Here is a 16,395-nt window from a genome sequence, read left to right as displayed (position 1 = left end):
GAAGGTTTCTGTGTTCCATGATTTACTTTATTGGTCTTTTAAAACCCCTCTTCCCTTATTATTTTATTTCACTTTCATTTATTTACTTTGGGGGGGGGGCGCTTAAACCTGGTAAATTTAAACTCTAGCGGGCGCTCAGCGTCGTCGTCATTATATTTGTAGAACGAGAAAAGACTGGTACCCACAGTACAGACACTGGTAGTACAGACAGACGTACATGTACATGTACGTACGTGTACGTGGGGATGTTGCGGTATTTGCAATTGATTGACGGGATCTGGTGAAAACCAAACCCCGATCGTCTAGAGTTCGTCACTGCAGTTGATGAAGTTAATTGCATTTGCCATCACTTGTGCTGTGTGAGCTCGAATTTACAAAGGTAAGAGTCATTTTGATCATGTTGATAAGGAGGAACGTTACCACTCAGTCCCTTTTAAGTTTTGGAAACCCTAGTTTCGTGAAGTGTTTTTGTTTGTGCGTAGAGAATTAGAAATAGAGGTAGGCCTACCACTCGGCGGTAGGCTACATGTAGATCTAGAGCATCAGAGCAGTAGTACTAATACTTGGTAGCCCCACTAGTGTGGCACGGCCTACTAGTACTTGCATGTGAAATTAAGGCATACATTATTACCACGCAGAATTTTGTGTGGGTGAAGTGGCATTCGGGCAAAGTGGTAAATGGGCAAAGTGGCAAATGGGCAACGTGGTGCATGAACAAAGTGCCAAATGGGGGGAGTGGTTGTGGGCGAAGTGACCAACAGTGTAGATTAGCAATTTGGCATTTTGCAGTGCTGCAATGATGTAACATTGCAGCCTGTGAGAACTGAGTTGTGGCTTTGGTAAATATAGCCACCGTTTTTGTTAAAGTGTCTGCCTCGAGCGGAAGCACCTCCTTGTCGGCTGAACATGTTGAAAGCAGCCAAACTAGTCAGGAGCATTCATTTTTTGGCAGTGATGCGACCATAATGCATGCATTTCATAGTCGTTCGTGAACCAGCAAAGTTCAGTTCTGACCAAAGGAACCTCCATTGCTGAGAAAATTGCGCCCCCTCTTGGTCCAGCTCAAGGCTCATACTTTGACAGATCTGTTATTTCAATTCAGCTGCTATTAGCAATGAAGAATTGCACCTTTCATCATGCAGGAACTGCCCGGAAATATTTTCAGTTCTTCATCAACATGTGACTCATTCATGGAATCATGGCCAAGGCTGATTATGAGCTCGATCCTAAGCAGTACCAGCTGCTTAAAGCAGTAGGTAAGAGAAGACAATTTGATATGTAAAAGTGTGCTCCTGATAAATTTTTGAGAAAAATTCCCTATTCTTGGCCAAACTTGCAATGGAGATCGGTGTTGTTTGAAGTCACGACGCTCATACCGGTAAGCTCTGGTGTAATTAATGCAGCAACCATGTATTTGAAATTGATATTTGATTATATGCTTGGCTTCATTGTTCACATACACGTACAAATACCAAATCTCTCATTGCACTAATCAATGAGAAAACATTCTTGTTGTTTTTGTCGGTAAGACTTGCACTAAACTCCTATGTCATATATGTGCATTGTTCCTTCTAACTTTGTCTTGCTGTCATTCACAAGAGTTATGAACATGATGTTGAAGATTGTATGTATTTCAGGTGGGAGATCATCAAATGCTGGCATGCCATGTTTTATAGTCAGTAGAAATTCTTATGTCTCCCAGTTAACACGTTCCATGCCGTAAGTGTAATATTTTACATGTACATCTAAGTGTCAAACCATCTGTGGTCCAGTGATCTGTATTCTGTGTTAAGTTTGTACCATCAGATGCAATCCAGTCTGTGCTGGAACAAGAGGTGGCATGTAGGCTCTTGCACCTTTTGGTGCAGGACATGCTGTGCATGCCCGACTGATTTCCATCAAACATTTATGTATGTGCAGTCCCACCAGCTTGTCTGTACTTTGCAGGGGAGGGGGCTTCAAATCAGAGCAGATACCACCATGAAAATTTGTTTTACTAACTTTGATGCCTGACATTGGCCAAGATTGACCAGCAGCCACGTTTTCCCTGTTTGCAGGCCAAGCCTATGATGGGACGGCCACAGTGTACCTAGCCAAGTTCCTACCGTCTCAGTCTTTTGTGGCTGTCAGTAGAACCAACCTGGATGCTGTCCACGAGGGTTTTTCAGTCCTTCAGGTACAACCTAACCTCCCCAAATCATCCACTTTTCATACAAATTTGCACACGCCCGTAAGGGGGTTAACGTTAAAAGCTAACTCACTTGAGCGAACTGGACAAGAGTTGCTCAAGTTGCCCTTCGATATGCCTTCACACAATTGTAAAGCCCCTCTTGACAGCCCTTGATAAAAGTTTCCAAGGCAAATCCAAATTGCAAAATGTTTCACATTGCTTATCCTTTTTTTGTTGTTGTCTTTCACCACCAGCAAGAGTTTTACTTAATGCGTCTGATGCAGCATGAGAACATCTTGGCGTTCCACCAAGCGTTCATCACAGATAATGAGTTATGGGTTGTCATGCCACTCATGGACCTAGGTAAAGCTAGCCGGCTTTATATCGAGAATGATTTTTTCTGTACACTTATATGTTCATGTATAACTCCTGCCAAATCTGGAGGTATGTTTGGGCAACATTCAAATGTTTCTTGTGCACATGAGGCTTGTAAGGGCTCTTGACATATACACTATAAAAAATACTATCACTTTTAACCAGTGTAACTGGTCAGCTAAATGGGATATAAATGTATGTGGGTCATACATGTACTTATGTATTATAAAGAGTTCAGAAGTTCTGCTTTTTATGCATGGATTGGATCTCATATTTTCTGTCTTGGTAAATGCAGATGGATATAGGGAACTATCAAAGTGAAAAAACAGGCCAGGAAGACCATCATTAAATCACCCGAAGTTTGTGAATCAAATAAAAAGCCTGTATCTCACTGAGTTGCGACTGTTGGCAACAATTTGGGAAAGGCATTCCTGAAAGAGTTTCAAGAACATCTTGAAATATTTGCGGGGGTTCTCAGTTTCTTCGCTTGAGTTGCAGGGTCTTGCTTTCATGTCGCGGGAATTTTGAACATATTGAAACAATTTGTGGAACAGATCTTCTATCAAAATAGTCACAGTCGCCGCAGGTGTCTGGAACCCTTCTCAATTTAGTTTCCATGAGTCAGAAAGTGTGAGAAACATGAGACAACTTTGTGAGGGGTGTGGGCCTATGAAACAAAACTCTGATTGGTTGAAGATAAAAATGGGAATCTGATAATCCAGGTGTGAGACAGGCATAAATGTTGTGCTACAGTCACACGAGGTGTGTGAACCCCAGGTGAATTCTTGCCGAAATTTTGCTGAGAGCAAAACCAGTGTGGGTCCAAATGAAAATTGTTGCTAGATTCACAGATTTTCTCGCAATTGTGTGTCTCCAACTAGTCACAGAATGTCGCAGCCCAGTGAGATACGGGCTTAAGTGATATAATTTGGCTTGAGACATGATTGATTGTTCACTTATAAGCTTCTGTTATAGCAGGCATATAACTTGTAAAGATAGTGCAAAATATCTTTCCACGTTGTGTATTTTACTCAATACAAAAAACATGTCTGGTTCTTGTTAATGGCAGGACTTATGGAAATCACCTTTAAACGGCTGGAGCTGCTGAACTCAAAACCCTCCTATGATTTTATTCATTTACCAAAAAGCCGTTCTAAATATATTTGGCAGAAGAAACACCGTTGCATTAGAAAGAAATGGGAGGATCTAACCAGGTGAATGAAGCAACAGCTCTCAGCCAAAAGAGGATGTTTTGCATACATTTCCATTTTCTTCACACAAGGCTCTGCGAGAGATATCCTGGACCATACTTTCCCTGATGGAATGCCAGAGATGGCCATCGCGCACATCATTAGAGACATACTGATGGCACTGGACTACATACACAGAATGGGCTATGTCCACAGGTGAGCAGAGGACAGATCCTCTGGTCTCTTGTAGCAGCGTGAAGTTTTGTGCTGAAACCCTGGGTTGGACCAGTGGAATTAAATTTTTGTCAAATAACTAATACTCAGGCGCTAATTACAGTATGCAGAAGTTTAAATTGAACCCTTCCTCACATTTTAAATAGTAATATCATTCAAAGTGTTGTTTTAGTGGTTTTAATGACTATAAAGTTTAATAAGTTGTTGTTTAAAAAGTTGCCTTAACAAATCCAAGCCTGTTTATAACTTAAGAAATATCTAAACAATTGGATAAACGTAGGTGTATATGCAAGAGTAGATTATCAAACACGTTAATTGGTTGACCGATACATATATGTACATGTACGTTTATATGCTTGATTATCTACATCATTAGGTGTATTTGTGTGTGGGTAAGTATATGTGTATGGTTAATTACCCAGTAAATTTAGCCTGTTCAGCAGGACTTTGCAATAATTTTGTTGGTAATGAAAATTAGGGTGATTCCAGAATAGTTTGGGCAGTCTGACTTTCCGTTTTGTTCTTGTATAACCCTTCACAAGGGTTAACATCCTATTCAATTGAAATTCAAACTCAATTCAATTTCTGATTGAACAACTGAGCAGCCTCAGCTGCTGGCAAATACTTCGACGTTTTTATGACACTGTAAGTGTCCAAAGATTAAGTCTTTTATGGAAATTTTATGGAAGAGGTCAGGTTGCCAGTGTGGTTCTCTGTCTTCGAGAAACATTCATGCCCTTGTTGAGAAAGGCTGCCTGTTTGCTAACCTTTAAAAAGCATATGTATGACATGGTTTACCTAGGAGCCTGAACGCCAGCCACATCCTCCTGTCCAAGGCCGGCAAAGTGGCACTGGCCGGCCTGCGCACAGCTGTCGGCATGATAAAAGATGGCAAGTGGCTGAGGGCGGTGCACGACTTCCCCAAGCAGGCTGTCAAGACCTTGCCTTGGCTGGCCCCGGAAGTCTTGGAACAGGTGAGGGTGTAACCCTAATCGTTCCACATCCTTCAACATTCACCTGGAGGTTTTCCAAGATGTTGGAGGACAAGAGCAATAGTGCGTGTTGCAACAGAGAGAGTACATGTACATATACTTTTCACGGCATCTGTAAATTTCAACCTGTAATTGTTGGGAAATTAGGAGCTGTACCGTACAAGTGGGTGTGCTCCACTAGGCAAATGGTGAGAGCTTTCTGGTCTTTCGTGGTTTTTCAGGGCTGTTTCCACAGTGCTCTGACTCTCTGACTTACTCACATGCAGGGCTTGACTTTGACTATCATAACTAGTGTGCTGCCATTGTCTGCTCTGAGCAGAAAGGGGGGGTATTTTTTTTAATGCAGGGGAACTTTGATTCTTTTGATGAGAACTCACTTTGTAAACATGCAGGTTTATGCATGTGTGGCGCAGGGCCTGTTGTGAGTATGCACACCCAGATTATGTTGGAATGTATGGTCTTCATGCATGTGCTGGGCGCATATTCGAACCCAGTTGAAAACTTCCCACCAGCCTGTCATTACTTTGCCGATGAGGGTGCACTTGAACTCGGGGTAGATGCACCTTCACTTGTGCCCCATGAGAAAGTCACAGTATCAAAGAGCCAGGTTGGTGACAATGACGTTTGTTTGTTCTCACTGTCTTTATTCCTTCAGAACCTTCTCGGCTACGACACCAAGTCAGACATCTACAGTATTGGAATCACGGCCTGTGAACTCGCCAACGGCTGTGTGCCATTTTGTGATATGGTCCCTATGAAGGTAAGGACAAATGCAGATAAAACATAACATCAAATTGTGCCCATCCCATGGTGGTTACCATTTCCTTGATAAAGTATGAAGTCACATTTTCTTATCAATTTGGTGTAACATGCATACTTTGTTGACTGTTGAAATGACAGCGTTCGTCATTAATTAAAATCTTGGAAAGACGGATGTAACACACTCCAGTGAAGTTTAAGAAAAAAAGTAGCTTAAAACTCATCATAGCAACTTCTTTTTTTCAAAATTAGCACAGTTGTATCACGCCACTGACAAGTGGATGTCAACTTATAATGCAGTTCACATTTTTGTGGGTCTTGTCCTTCCTTGTCTAGATGCTGCTGGAAAAGATCAATGGCACCACGCCTAAGCTCCTGGACAGCTCCACATTACTCAACGACGTGCACCAGGATGGGTCGGCGGTGTCCGGCAGCATCAGCAACGACGGGGAAGCATCGGGGCACAAGCAGTCAGACCAGAACCCCTTCACCAGGCTCTTTTCGCCGCAGTTCCACCAGTTCATCGAAGACTGCTTGAGGCAAGAGCCGGCAGACAGGTGGGATATTACATCTTTGCCAGACACCACCTCTTTAGAATAGGATTGTCAAGCTTATTATTATATTCACTCCATGCCAGCACTCCACCCTGCAAGCCCCTGCAGTGTGGATATTTGGGATATGAAAAATAAATCATTTGCTCATTCCTTTATTACCTATGGAGACTTTTCCATAGAATCTTATCAGGAAATGGTAAACGTGCTAAGTTCGTTCTGGAATACTTGAGGAAGTGTCTACCTTGCATGATAATCAGTACTATGAGTTTATGATGAACCTGTGATCTGACAAATGGTTTGAATCATGGCCTTGCATGTGTTTGTCACTGTTCTGAGGGGGTCTCATTTTATTCCTACTGCGCACATGGTCACATGGGAGAAAAGGTCTATATGACCTGCATGTGTACTGGTGACCATTGGAAACATTACGTGCAGGGTGTACACCCGTCTTGTTTGATGTTCACAACCGCACAAGTAAGTGCTTGAGTTACATTACCTAAATCCATCTTTGAACTGCTATAAACTATAACACAGGAATTATAATTTTACACAAAGATTACTTAGGGACTCCATGCATAGGTGCCTTGCAACTGTGACAGGAAAAAGGCATTGGAGACTCACTTGAGTGCAAATTTCAGCTGTGCAGATGTGCACATTTAGAGATGAAACTCAGTCAAGCATACTTTGTTCCCTGTAAGTTCAAATCAGACACGCGGGCAAGGGACAGCTAGGATCTGTTTACAGTTTTGCACAAAGTCCAGAGTGCATCCAGACTATGAATGCAAACTGGGGGACCTGCGTGGAAGCACAGTGGGGTGGGGGGGGGGGGAGACGCTAGACCGGTAACACACAGCCTAAGTTGCGATGTCAGCTGTGCCGGAACATTTTGCATGGCAGGCCCAGCGCTTCTGCACTGCTGAACCACCCCTTCCTCAAGCAAGTCAAGAAACGAACCAGCGAGGCCTTAGCCCCCTTCCTGCAGTCCCTGACGTCGCTCACCGAAATGCAGGCAGAGGAAGAGCAAGGTAGGTCCAAACCCAGGGTTCCCACGTTCATGGAAATCATGAAAATCCTAGGAAAAACAGTGTACCGGAAAGTGTTGGAAACGTCATGGAAAATTTTGCAACCAAACATGGGATGTTCTGGAATCCTGTCGTGAAAGGAAAAAGGGTCACGGAAAAGTCATGGAAATCAAGATCGTCCAAAGGTTACTTTTGATGGGTTGTTATGATGTGATTATGAAATAACAATAAATTTACATGCTGTCCTTATCATTCTGTAGTAGTGGCTATGGCAGTCTTCCACTTCATAATACGAACATAATACCAACTGACATCCTCCTGCAAAATGGTGTTTATGTTATAGCAGTTATCATTGTTTGTTGTCGGACAGTCCTTGAAAAGTCCTGGAATATGGTTTTCAGATTTCTGTGGGAACCCTTAAACCTCATTTCTTCTTTTATGAAACTTAAAATTTGGCTTACCTTCAAATGCCAGTATAGAAAACTTTAAATGGGGATGTTGTTGGTGACCGTCTGCAATGGTGAACCTCATAGGACAAGGCACCATGTTTCATTGTATTCTTTCTGCACATGTGTGTAACTAAGCACACCCACTCATGTTAAGAGCAGGATTTGAGCAACAGATTTTCCCTCTGTTCTGTGGCAATGTCATACAAGCCCATATAGATTGCTTGTGATGTAATGAGAAACTGTAATTGACTTACGATGTACTGTGACGTACAACTGGGCAGTGATGAATTTTGTCTACCTCTTATGTGATTGATCAATCTCCCATGTATACATGTGTTTACATGATGGGTTTACTTTTGTGTAGATTTGAATTGTCAAAGAACATGTACATTTATGTGTAGCTTGACCTCAAACAAGACGTCTTCAGGTATACAATAGTTTGGTTTCTGATTACCATCATGAAGATGAGTGCAGCTATTGCATTGCTCTATATACTTGAAGTTATTCTCTGTGAAGTTGCTCCCACACGTACAATTACTTACATTGGTCATAATTTGTTTCTACCCTATCTTCAAGCTTCTTTCACTTCAAAAAAAACTTAGATTTACTCTGAATTGCACATTTGTAACACTGAATTTGTAACACTGTGTGACGGTGATTCCCCGGATTTCCTTGTACGGGAAGTGCTGAAATATTGCAGTCGGGTTAATGCCATGTTTCAGGAGCTGTGGAAGGGCACGACGGGGACCTGGTGGAGAAGTTCAAGTGCATGGACATGGGCGAGAGTTGGGTCTTTGATTAAAAGGCAACACCAGCTATCCTTTACGTTGTTGGACTTGACAAGGATGTCATTTTCCATACTTGTATTTGGAGCAACATCCTGCAAGTACCTGTTGCTGTTTGTGTTGGACACGACGTGCATGTACGTGAAGGAATTCACATCCACCGAGGTGTCAACTAAGCATGTAGGAGAGACAGACTACCCATTCAGTGCATTGGTTTTTACTGCTCTATAGATGTGTACACATGTGGATACTGCAGGCCACCGTATTTTGGATTGTGAGAAGTGTGCAATGACTTTGTACATGTAAATAGCGCATATTCCCAACATGTAGAACTCCAAGACAGTGCATTCAGCATTCACCTTCGTGTACATAAATTGTTGGTTGCTTTACACTTATGAGTATGTGTACGTGTACTCAATATGTTGACAGAGTAGAAGAAGGGTAATTACAGTAAACTCCGGCTAAGTCGACATGGTACAACTCGGCAAATCGCTCAAGTCGGCAGTCTTACAATAGGCCAGATTGTCTCAAATGCCTGTCCATTAGAATTTTTGTTTCTAAGTTGGCTTTTATGAGTTGTCATTTCACCTAAGTCGGCATATTACTCTCGGTCCCGTTTTCACAAACAGCACAACAAATTCCTTTGTGTACATGTAAGTCGGCATTTAAAAAATCCAGCATTGGCATTGACTTCCGTGCTGCGGTTGGCAAGCAGTGTCAGTGAAAAGTCACATGGCAACATCCGTTTATTGTTACGGTCCGTGATGGCTGCTCGGTGTTTATGTAGCTTAACAGTTAGGATATGTCCCAACATTGCAGTGCTTGCACTGCTATCATGGACGGATCCCAGACCTTTCTCTGCCAACACGTGTACATCTTGAGGATATCACATGTACTTGCCATGTAAAATTGTATGGATTTTTCCTGCCAAAAAAATACGTATAAACGAGGGTACATGTAGGTGGAGTCAAAATTGATAATTTCTGCTTTCCATCGGCCCAAGCATGAGACAAGTTGCACTGCGAGCGCAATGTGGTGGAAGCGCGCGAGATGTATGGCACACAGGTTTCTACCGCCAAAAATAGCAAGAATGGTATAGAATGGTCGGGAGCCAGTGATCTCCGTGACAACTCGAAGTACTGGTACATTTCAAACTTCGACACTCCGAAAACACCAAGCGATCAAAACTTCTGAAGTACTTCAGTGAACGAGTCAGTTTACAGAACTAGATTTCCCTTTCTGTACATGTGTATTTTCTGCTTTCACATATTTTGAAGGTTTAGTGCAGGTATTAGCAGTGGTTCAGTGGAGCACGATGTTTTGCTGTGCTGTCGCCTGGCAAATTCCGCATTTACTGGTTCATGTACATGTATGTATGTATGTATGCATGCATATACTCCGTTTGCAATGATGGACTGCTGTGCTTCACAAATCCAATCCATGTGTCAAAACGTTTGAGCATTTAAACCGTGTTACATGTACATGTTTTCATTGCATCTATTCCATCCTCCATGCGTGGACTACCAGAAGATATTTTGAGCCCTGCAACCCAATCACATATACTGGTACACTGTATGTACATTTACATAACTATGCACACATGTAGGTCATCATTTCATGTAATAAGTCAGCAAAGTGACAACTTAAAGTAGAAGTCGCTCTTTGTGTAGGTCGTCAAATTTTGGGGTCCCGAGGGTGCCAACTTAGCCAGAGTTTACTGTACATTGCAAACTACCAGCAAAGGTTGGACTATGTCTTATTGTAATACATTGCATTTATGCCCAAGGTATCAATTCATCCCAGAAGCATTTAAAACACTTTTTTTCATTCTTTCTTCCTGATGGAGGTAGCTGAACTTTTTGTTTACATATTCCTTATCACATACAGTAAATGCATGGTTTAGAATAAGTAGATATATGTATGTGACCCGTCACGACAAAATGAACTTAAAGTTGCATTCCGCTCTTTCCTATTTTGACAGTTCAAAGTCAAATATTGAAGTGGAGGTCAATTTGGGGTTTGTAATTTTTGGAAATAGTAACCTGTCTCGTATTAAATTTAAATTTTTCGCTGGATCCTACATTAAAAAAATTCATTTTTTTCCACAAATTTTGATTGACAATAGCCTTATTTGTATCTGGGCTGAAAGGTTGAAACAGTGTCAGAAACAAAGATGCAAAGCTGCCAGAATAATGCACACTGTCGCCTTTATACTCCATAATGCACATGTACATACTATTGGAAAGCTCTTTTTCTGCAGAATTGAAAAAGCCTGTATACTGCATTATCTCAATTTTTGAAAATGACAGGTCACATGTCCTTGGTTGTTGTGCATGTAGAAAACATATTACAGCTCCAGAGCTCCTGTTCTTGAAATTTGTCACACTGATCAATTTCACCCCTTCTGAACTTCTTGTACTTGTTAATAAGGAAATAAGTATGTGGTTGGCCGGTCTGAAACATTAGTTTTAGACTGGCCAAGCACACATTTATTCCTATTCATAAATACCTTTTTATTCAGAGAGTCAAAAGAAGTCAACATGGATTTCCAACGATTTGGTTCTAAAGTTTTAATTTTAGTTTCCTGAACACCCCCGTCCATTTTATGGGATATTCCTTTTGAGAGTTGTCCAGTAGAATCCCCTTCATTGAACTTGGTACGCACATGGCTCGACGCCTGCACACAGACTCTTGACCAATCAGACCTTATTAAACTGTCCGCCATCCATGGGCGAGTGCAGGATTTATGCAGCGGGCATTATCGCTTCGCAGTGGGTATTATCAAATTTTTATACACGGTCACGTGACGTGTTTCGACCAATAATAATAGAAAAACTGTACCAGGTATTTATGAGTTCACTTTTCAGTAGTTTGCTTTAAATTGAACTTTACAAATGAGTTTTGGAGATAACTGTAAGTGTTCAGTTTGGTAATGTGAAGACAGTAATGTTCAATAAGAAAAAGGATGGAATTTGTCTTTATGGTGTGAAGGGGCACAATCTCAATAAGAGACTAACTTGAAAATGCTTGGTGGTGTTTTTGTACAGAAATGACAAGGCTACTATACATCAGCTCCCTGTGCATAGCTATTTCCATATTTTTTCTTTAAACAAAATTCAATGCCTTAGAGGATGGAGTCGTGCAAAGCATACATGTACATGTTTTTGTATTATAAGGTATACATTTGTACATGCTTGATATTGAGATGATTCATGGAAATGTGTAGTTTGTACATTGTAAAAGCTATACATGTAAAACTATTCACGTGTAAAGCACAGTGCATTGTACAGAGAGAATAGCCATGATAAACTTTGTGTAAATACTGTACTGCAGGAACATTCACTGGAAATACAAGTGCTGTGCATGCTCAAAAGTTGTCCTGTGTTACGTTTGAACAGCGCCCTCCCTCTGCCATTCTTGTCCAGACATGTCAGTCTCCTTTGCTAACCTTTGTCAGGTTATTATTCTGATGAAAGAAGTGATAATCCATCATTTGTCATATGTTATGTCACTTTCAAGGTACCGGTAGAATTCTCAATAATCCGGAGACTTAAGAAACACCCCCCGAGCAAGCGCAGTTTGCTAGGTTTTCATATGGCATAGGAAGATTCCCAGTGTATGAAGGAAAAAAAGATCTCAAACTTAAAAACCTCTCAATTCTAATATCTTCCAAACTAAATCAAGTGCCCTCCAAAATGTATCGGGATCAGCGCAGAAGTCCATTGAAACCTCTGGAAATTGTTGGAGAACTTTGGACTGTTATGACTGAGAGTCTTTTATTGCTTCCTCATCTTTCCATCTGATGAAAGTCTTACTGTCTTGGACTCCTGGGATTTTTGTGGAGCCAGGTACACTTGTTAGGCGAGCTTTCCTGGCCACAGCTCAACTGAATGCCACTGTCTAGCATTTCCGTCGGTCATCATTCCCACTTGGGACGTAACTTTCGGGTCCATGTCCTTAAGTGGGAAGGCTTGAAGATTTCTAATGTGTTTTGTGTTTTCACTGCTTCGGGCAAATATGTCCATCAAAAAAACATTCTGCAGTGAGTGGAAAGTTTGGCTTTGACGTTTTCAATTAGAGTAATTTTCACTTGGGAATGATCCGTGCTCTGTGCCTGCACTTAAGTGCAAGAATCAACTGGCTGACCTACCACAGACACTTTTCCATAGACCAAACGTGTACACCTGCAAAGACTGTAGTATACAAATAGTAGATCCAAATTGAAGGTTTATGTCTGGAAGAGAAGTCTATTGTTTCTCTAATGCAGGTTTTTGGTAAATTTGTCTGTATACACTCTTTATGACAGCAGAACATTTTAGTCATTCATACTCTACATGTACATTATACATCCACATTGCTTCAGTGCTCTTATTCAAACCCTCATACAGTAGCATATGTACCATAGTGTATGCATGCAAAAAACTGCAGGAGGATTATTTTCAAAATTCTGAAATAGTGAGCCTCATCCCATGTGATTTACAAATACAGTACTCCTGCCCAAATACTTTATATGTACACATGTACATGTACATGTAGTTATGGTGAGCATTTAGCTTATTGAAATAGTGACTTGAACGACAAAAAAGCTGTAGTGGAAAGCCTGCTCCACCTGCATTATTTTATAGGGAACAGTTGATACCAATGATTGAATTGGAACTTGATGGCAAAGACTTACTCATTATTTTGCAGAGATTTATGCATGACTTTGGATGTTTATTTAACAGGCTTTCACAGGAATCTAAATTTATGTGGTTCCGCTCTAGCGCTCTCAATAGGGAATCAAAATTGCCTGGTGACACACTTTCAGGATGATGTGCCTGTATGTAAGAAGTTGACTTAAGCAAAGACAACACATTGTGTACTCAACAAGTGGCCTCCATGGACCCCGTGGCAAACCCTGTTGTGAATTCTTATAAGTCTACCATGTACTGCACTGGAATCATTTCATATGTATGGTAATAGGAAACTTTTCGAGGAGGCTTTTGGCCTATTTGCTGTTATTGATTTTTATGACATCAATGCTCTCTGCGATGCGGTGCAGTGCGGTACGGTGTGGTGCGGTGGGATTGGATGGGGTTGGGTTTGGGTTTTACGTTTCAGCTTTTTGGTTTTTAAACTCAAAACGAAAAGTGCTTTTGTTGTTTTGTTTTAGTTGGTTTTTGTTTAGTTTTGTTTTCCTTTGGATTTGTTTTGGGGAAAAATATTGAGAGGTTGGGGTTTAGGCTGGTGAGATTGCAGTGGGAAGTTGAAAAGGAGAACTTTCGAGATGTCTAGCACCATGGCTCATCAAACCAAGAGGAGGTATCAAGACTGCACACAGATTGTCATCTTGAAGGATGTGTGCTGTAGCTGTATGTGTGAAGAATTTTGCAACTACACACTGTGTTCTTGAGAGAGAAACAGAACTCCCTTCAGTATTCCCGTGTACCACCATAGCACTACAAAATTGTTGAGAGTTCGGAGACCCTGAAGAATTGGCGCATAGCTTTGTCAGTCAGCTGACTGGAAGAAGTCATGGTGTTTACTGTTTTACCAACGGAGAGATCCTACAATGTCCAAACTCAAAGCGGGCCTGTTCATGTGCATCGTGATGGATTGGAACCTTGGGGACACATGGAAGGTTGCAGCTACAGTGGAAGTGGTTACCACAGCAACCACCAAACCTGTCTGTGGTATCTGAAGACCAGCCTTTGATGTCACTACTGTATGTCACCGGATGTAGTTTTGTGTAAGGGGACACAACTAACGGTTCAAGAAAAGGTGAGCTTTGTTATTTCTCTATTTTTATAAATGTTCAGTGTGTTTATAAATCTACCATGAAAGCACCTCATTACCAACTTCTCAGTGGATAATGTTTTGTTCCCAAATATTGTGCATATGCCGTACATGTATGTACCCGTATATTGTCACAAATAAACAAGGTCATGATGTACATGTACAAATACGGAGCTGTATGTTATGCCATTGGTCATGGCACAGCCAGTTCATCAGAGATTTGTAGATTCCCCCTCCCCAAAAAACCCTCTTTGCTCTGCCTCTTCTATATTATATGCAAAGTGAGGCTGTGTGTGCTGGGTACAGTGTTCGTACACCTTACAAGTAAATACACCTTCATGTGTACATGTGCTTGTAGATCATAAACCTTTTATTATAAGTTGCTTCTTCTCTTTGCTCTAATGGAATTCCAACTGTGATTAGGGTGATAATGCAAACACCAAGGATGACTTTGCCTTGGAGGTAGTATTCTGCCGCAGGCCTAATGGTTGGTCCTCAGCCTTCGCCAGTTTTAATTAGCTTGGCCATTCATGGGACACACATCTTATAAGTAATTGGCATGGTTCTTTCTCTTTTCTTTCTCCACTCTGTGGTGCAAGCCCTTGTTTCACACAGCCTTGCCGACCTGTCCTGTGATGTCCCCCAAGCGTGTAATATAGAATGCCTGGTGACCTCACACACACAGACACCAGCCGGCCAGTCAGTTCACTGATCTGCAGCCCTTGGATTTGCCTGTTGGCCTTACCTTGTCGGCGACCTTCACTGGATCACGTTCAAAGACCCGGTTCTCTGGCACTTGCCAGGGCTTGCCCTCGGTGCTTGCAACAGCTCCAGCAAGTATTGTTCAACATGACCTATTTTCACTGCTGACTGTTCTGTAGACATCATGCATTTTGCCAGGACTCAGTACTGCTCGGCAATAAGGTAAGAAATACCTCTTTCTGTTCGTACACATTTATTTGTGCTAATTAAACTCTTACAGAAATACTCATGGATCTGCGCACGTTTCTTGCAGGTCTGAGGAAATCCATGGAAAGAAGACGTAAGATATGTTCAGTTTAAGAGTTGGGAAGACAGTTGATATAAATTAAAAAGTCTGAAACCTACCTGTAGATATTTTGTCTCGCCTGGCTTGGGTATTTTACCTGAGGAATTTGATTCTGTAAGGTGCAGTTGAATACTCCGTGTACATTGTAAGCTTGTTTTTTCCCTTGTTCATGGTTTATCTACACGTGCTGGTACGGTGGGAATTAGCACACTTGTACTTAAAGGACACATAATCTTTTGAATTCAGCAAAAGTACATAAGCTCAACAATGCCAATTGTCCATAGGTCCTTGAAGTCAAAAATACCATTAGACTTCAAAATCCAGCAAATCATAAGGATTAAATTCTGGTACATCTGCTTATTGACCAGAATTCTCAGTCGTCCAATTTCATTTTACAGTATGTGATAAAACACGTACGATGTACTTAGCAGAATGGACACTTTCAGATTTCCAACAGTGCACCGGTAGCTACCGGTAGAATTGTGTGGCATCAAAATGATCCCTCAGTTAAGAGACGTCAAGTTGTTTTTGCATGTTTATAACAAATTGCTTTTTCTAAATGTTACACTCCCTGATTTGCGTAATGTTCTTAGCAGATTAGAAAGGTATGAGCATTTGGTGGTTTGGAAAAATGACAACTGCAAAAAGGCCTTTGTATATCGTAGTGAACAGACAATGTATGTGCATGTACATGTATGTACATATACACACATGTACAGTGCAAGCATTGCACATGTACATGTGCATCTGATGGAAAAGGCCACTGTGTTCTTATTCCTCCATGATTGGACTGCATTGTGTAGGAGTGGATGATTTGATTTTATATCATTTCACATTCATTCATGCAAACCCACATTTATCTGTATGCTTTACTTTTTAAACTTCCCTTAGAACATACAGTATTCAAGCTGTAAATCAAGCACAACTTGAGAATTCGATAGTTAGGTGCATGCGAGTAATTAACCCTACACGAAGGTCACTTTTGCCAAGAAGGTTGTAATCCAACACTTTGCAGTAAGGGGGCAAATTCCGAGTGAAGAGT

At 41.3% G+C, this 16,395-nt stretch overlaps 2 protein-coding genes across 3 annotated transcripts in view; both read left to right on the top strand.

The window, feature by feature from the left end:
* Nucleotides 1–210: 210 nt before the first annotated feature.
* LOC110984212 (STE20-related kinase adapter protein alpha-like) lies at nt 211–11,903 on the top strand. Its single transcript, XM_022244155.2, has 10 exons — nt 211–379; nt 1,143–1,256; nt 2,058–2,176; nt 2,425–2,533; nt 3,828–3,951; nt 4,772–4,943; nt 5,617–5,721; nt 6,057–6,277; nt 7,172–7,299; nt 8,468–11,903. The coding sequence occupies exons 2-10, from the start codon at nt 1,199–1,201 to the stop codon at nt 8,545–8,547; spliced, it is 1,116 nt and encodes a 371-aa protein (XP_022099847.2). The 5' UTR covers nt 211–379; nt 1,143–1,198; the 3' UTR covers nt 8,548–11,903.
* A 146-nt stretch (nt 11,904–12,049) lies between these two features.
* Nucleotides 12,050–16,395, top strand: part of LOC110984176 (uncharacterized) — a 37,376-nt gene continuing 33,030 nt past the window's right edge. For both annotated transcript variants that reach the window (XM_022244069.2, XM_022244072.2), the window contains exons 1-2: nt 12,050–14,290; nt 14,905–15,229. In XM_022244069.2, the coding sequence (XP_022099761.1) occupies nt 15,192–15,229 (38 nt within the window). In that variant the 5' untranslated portion in view covers nt 12,050–14,290; nt 14,905–15,191. The remainder of the gene's footprint in view (nt 14,291–14,904; nt 15,230–16,395) is intronic.

Source organism: Acanthaster planci, linkage group LG08 (genome assembly GCF_054643075.1).
Source record: "Acanthaster planci isolate LZ-2023a linkage group LG08, COTS_SCS, whole genome shotgun sequence".
Lineage (NCBI taxonomy): Eukaryota > Metazoa > Echinodermata > Asteroidea > Valvatida > Acanthasteridae > Acanthaster > Acanthaster planci.
Note: the sequence above shows the minus strand (reverse complement) of the source record. Positions and strands in the feature narration are given on the sequence as shown.

What these genes read in the sequence shown, in the direction of transcription:
- LOC110984212 (XM_022244155.2), top strand. Translation starts at nt 1,199, where the DNA reads ATGGCCAAGGCTGATTATGAGCTCGATCCTAAGCAGTACCAGCTGCTT. An exon ending in CCAGCTGCTTAAAGCAGTAG is followed by an intron (nt 1,257 to 2,057) that starts GTAAGAGAAGAC and finishes CCCTGTTTGCAG; the next exon opens with GCCAAGCCTATGATGGGACG. An exon ending in GCAGGCAGAGGAAGAGCAAG is followed by an intron (nt 7,300 to 8,467) that starts GTAGGTCCAAAC and finishes GCCATGTTTCAG; the next exon opens with GAGCTGTGGAAGGGCACGAC.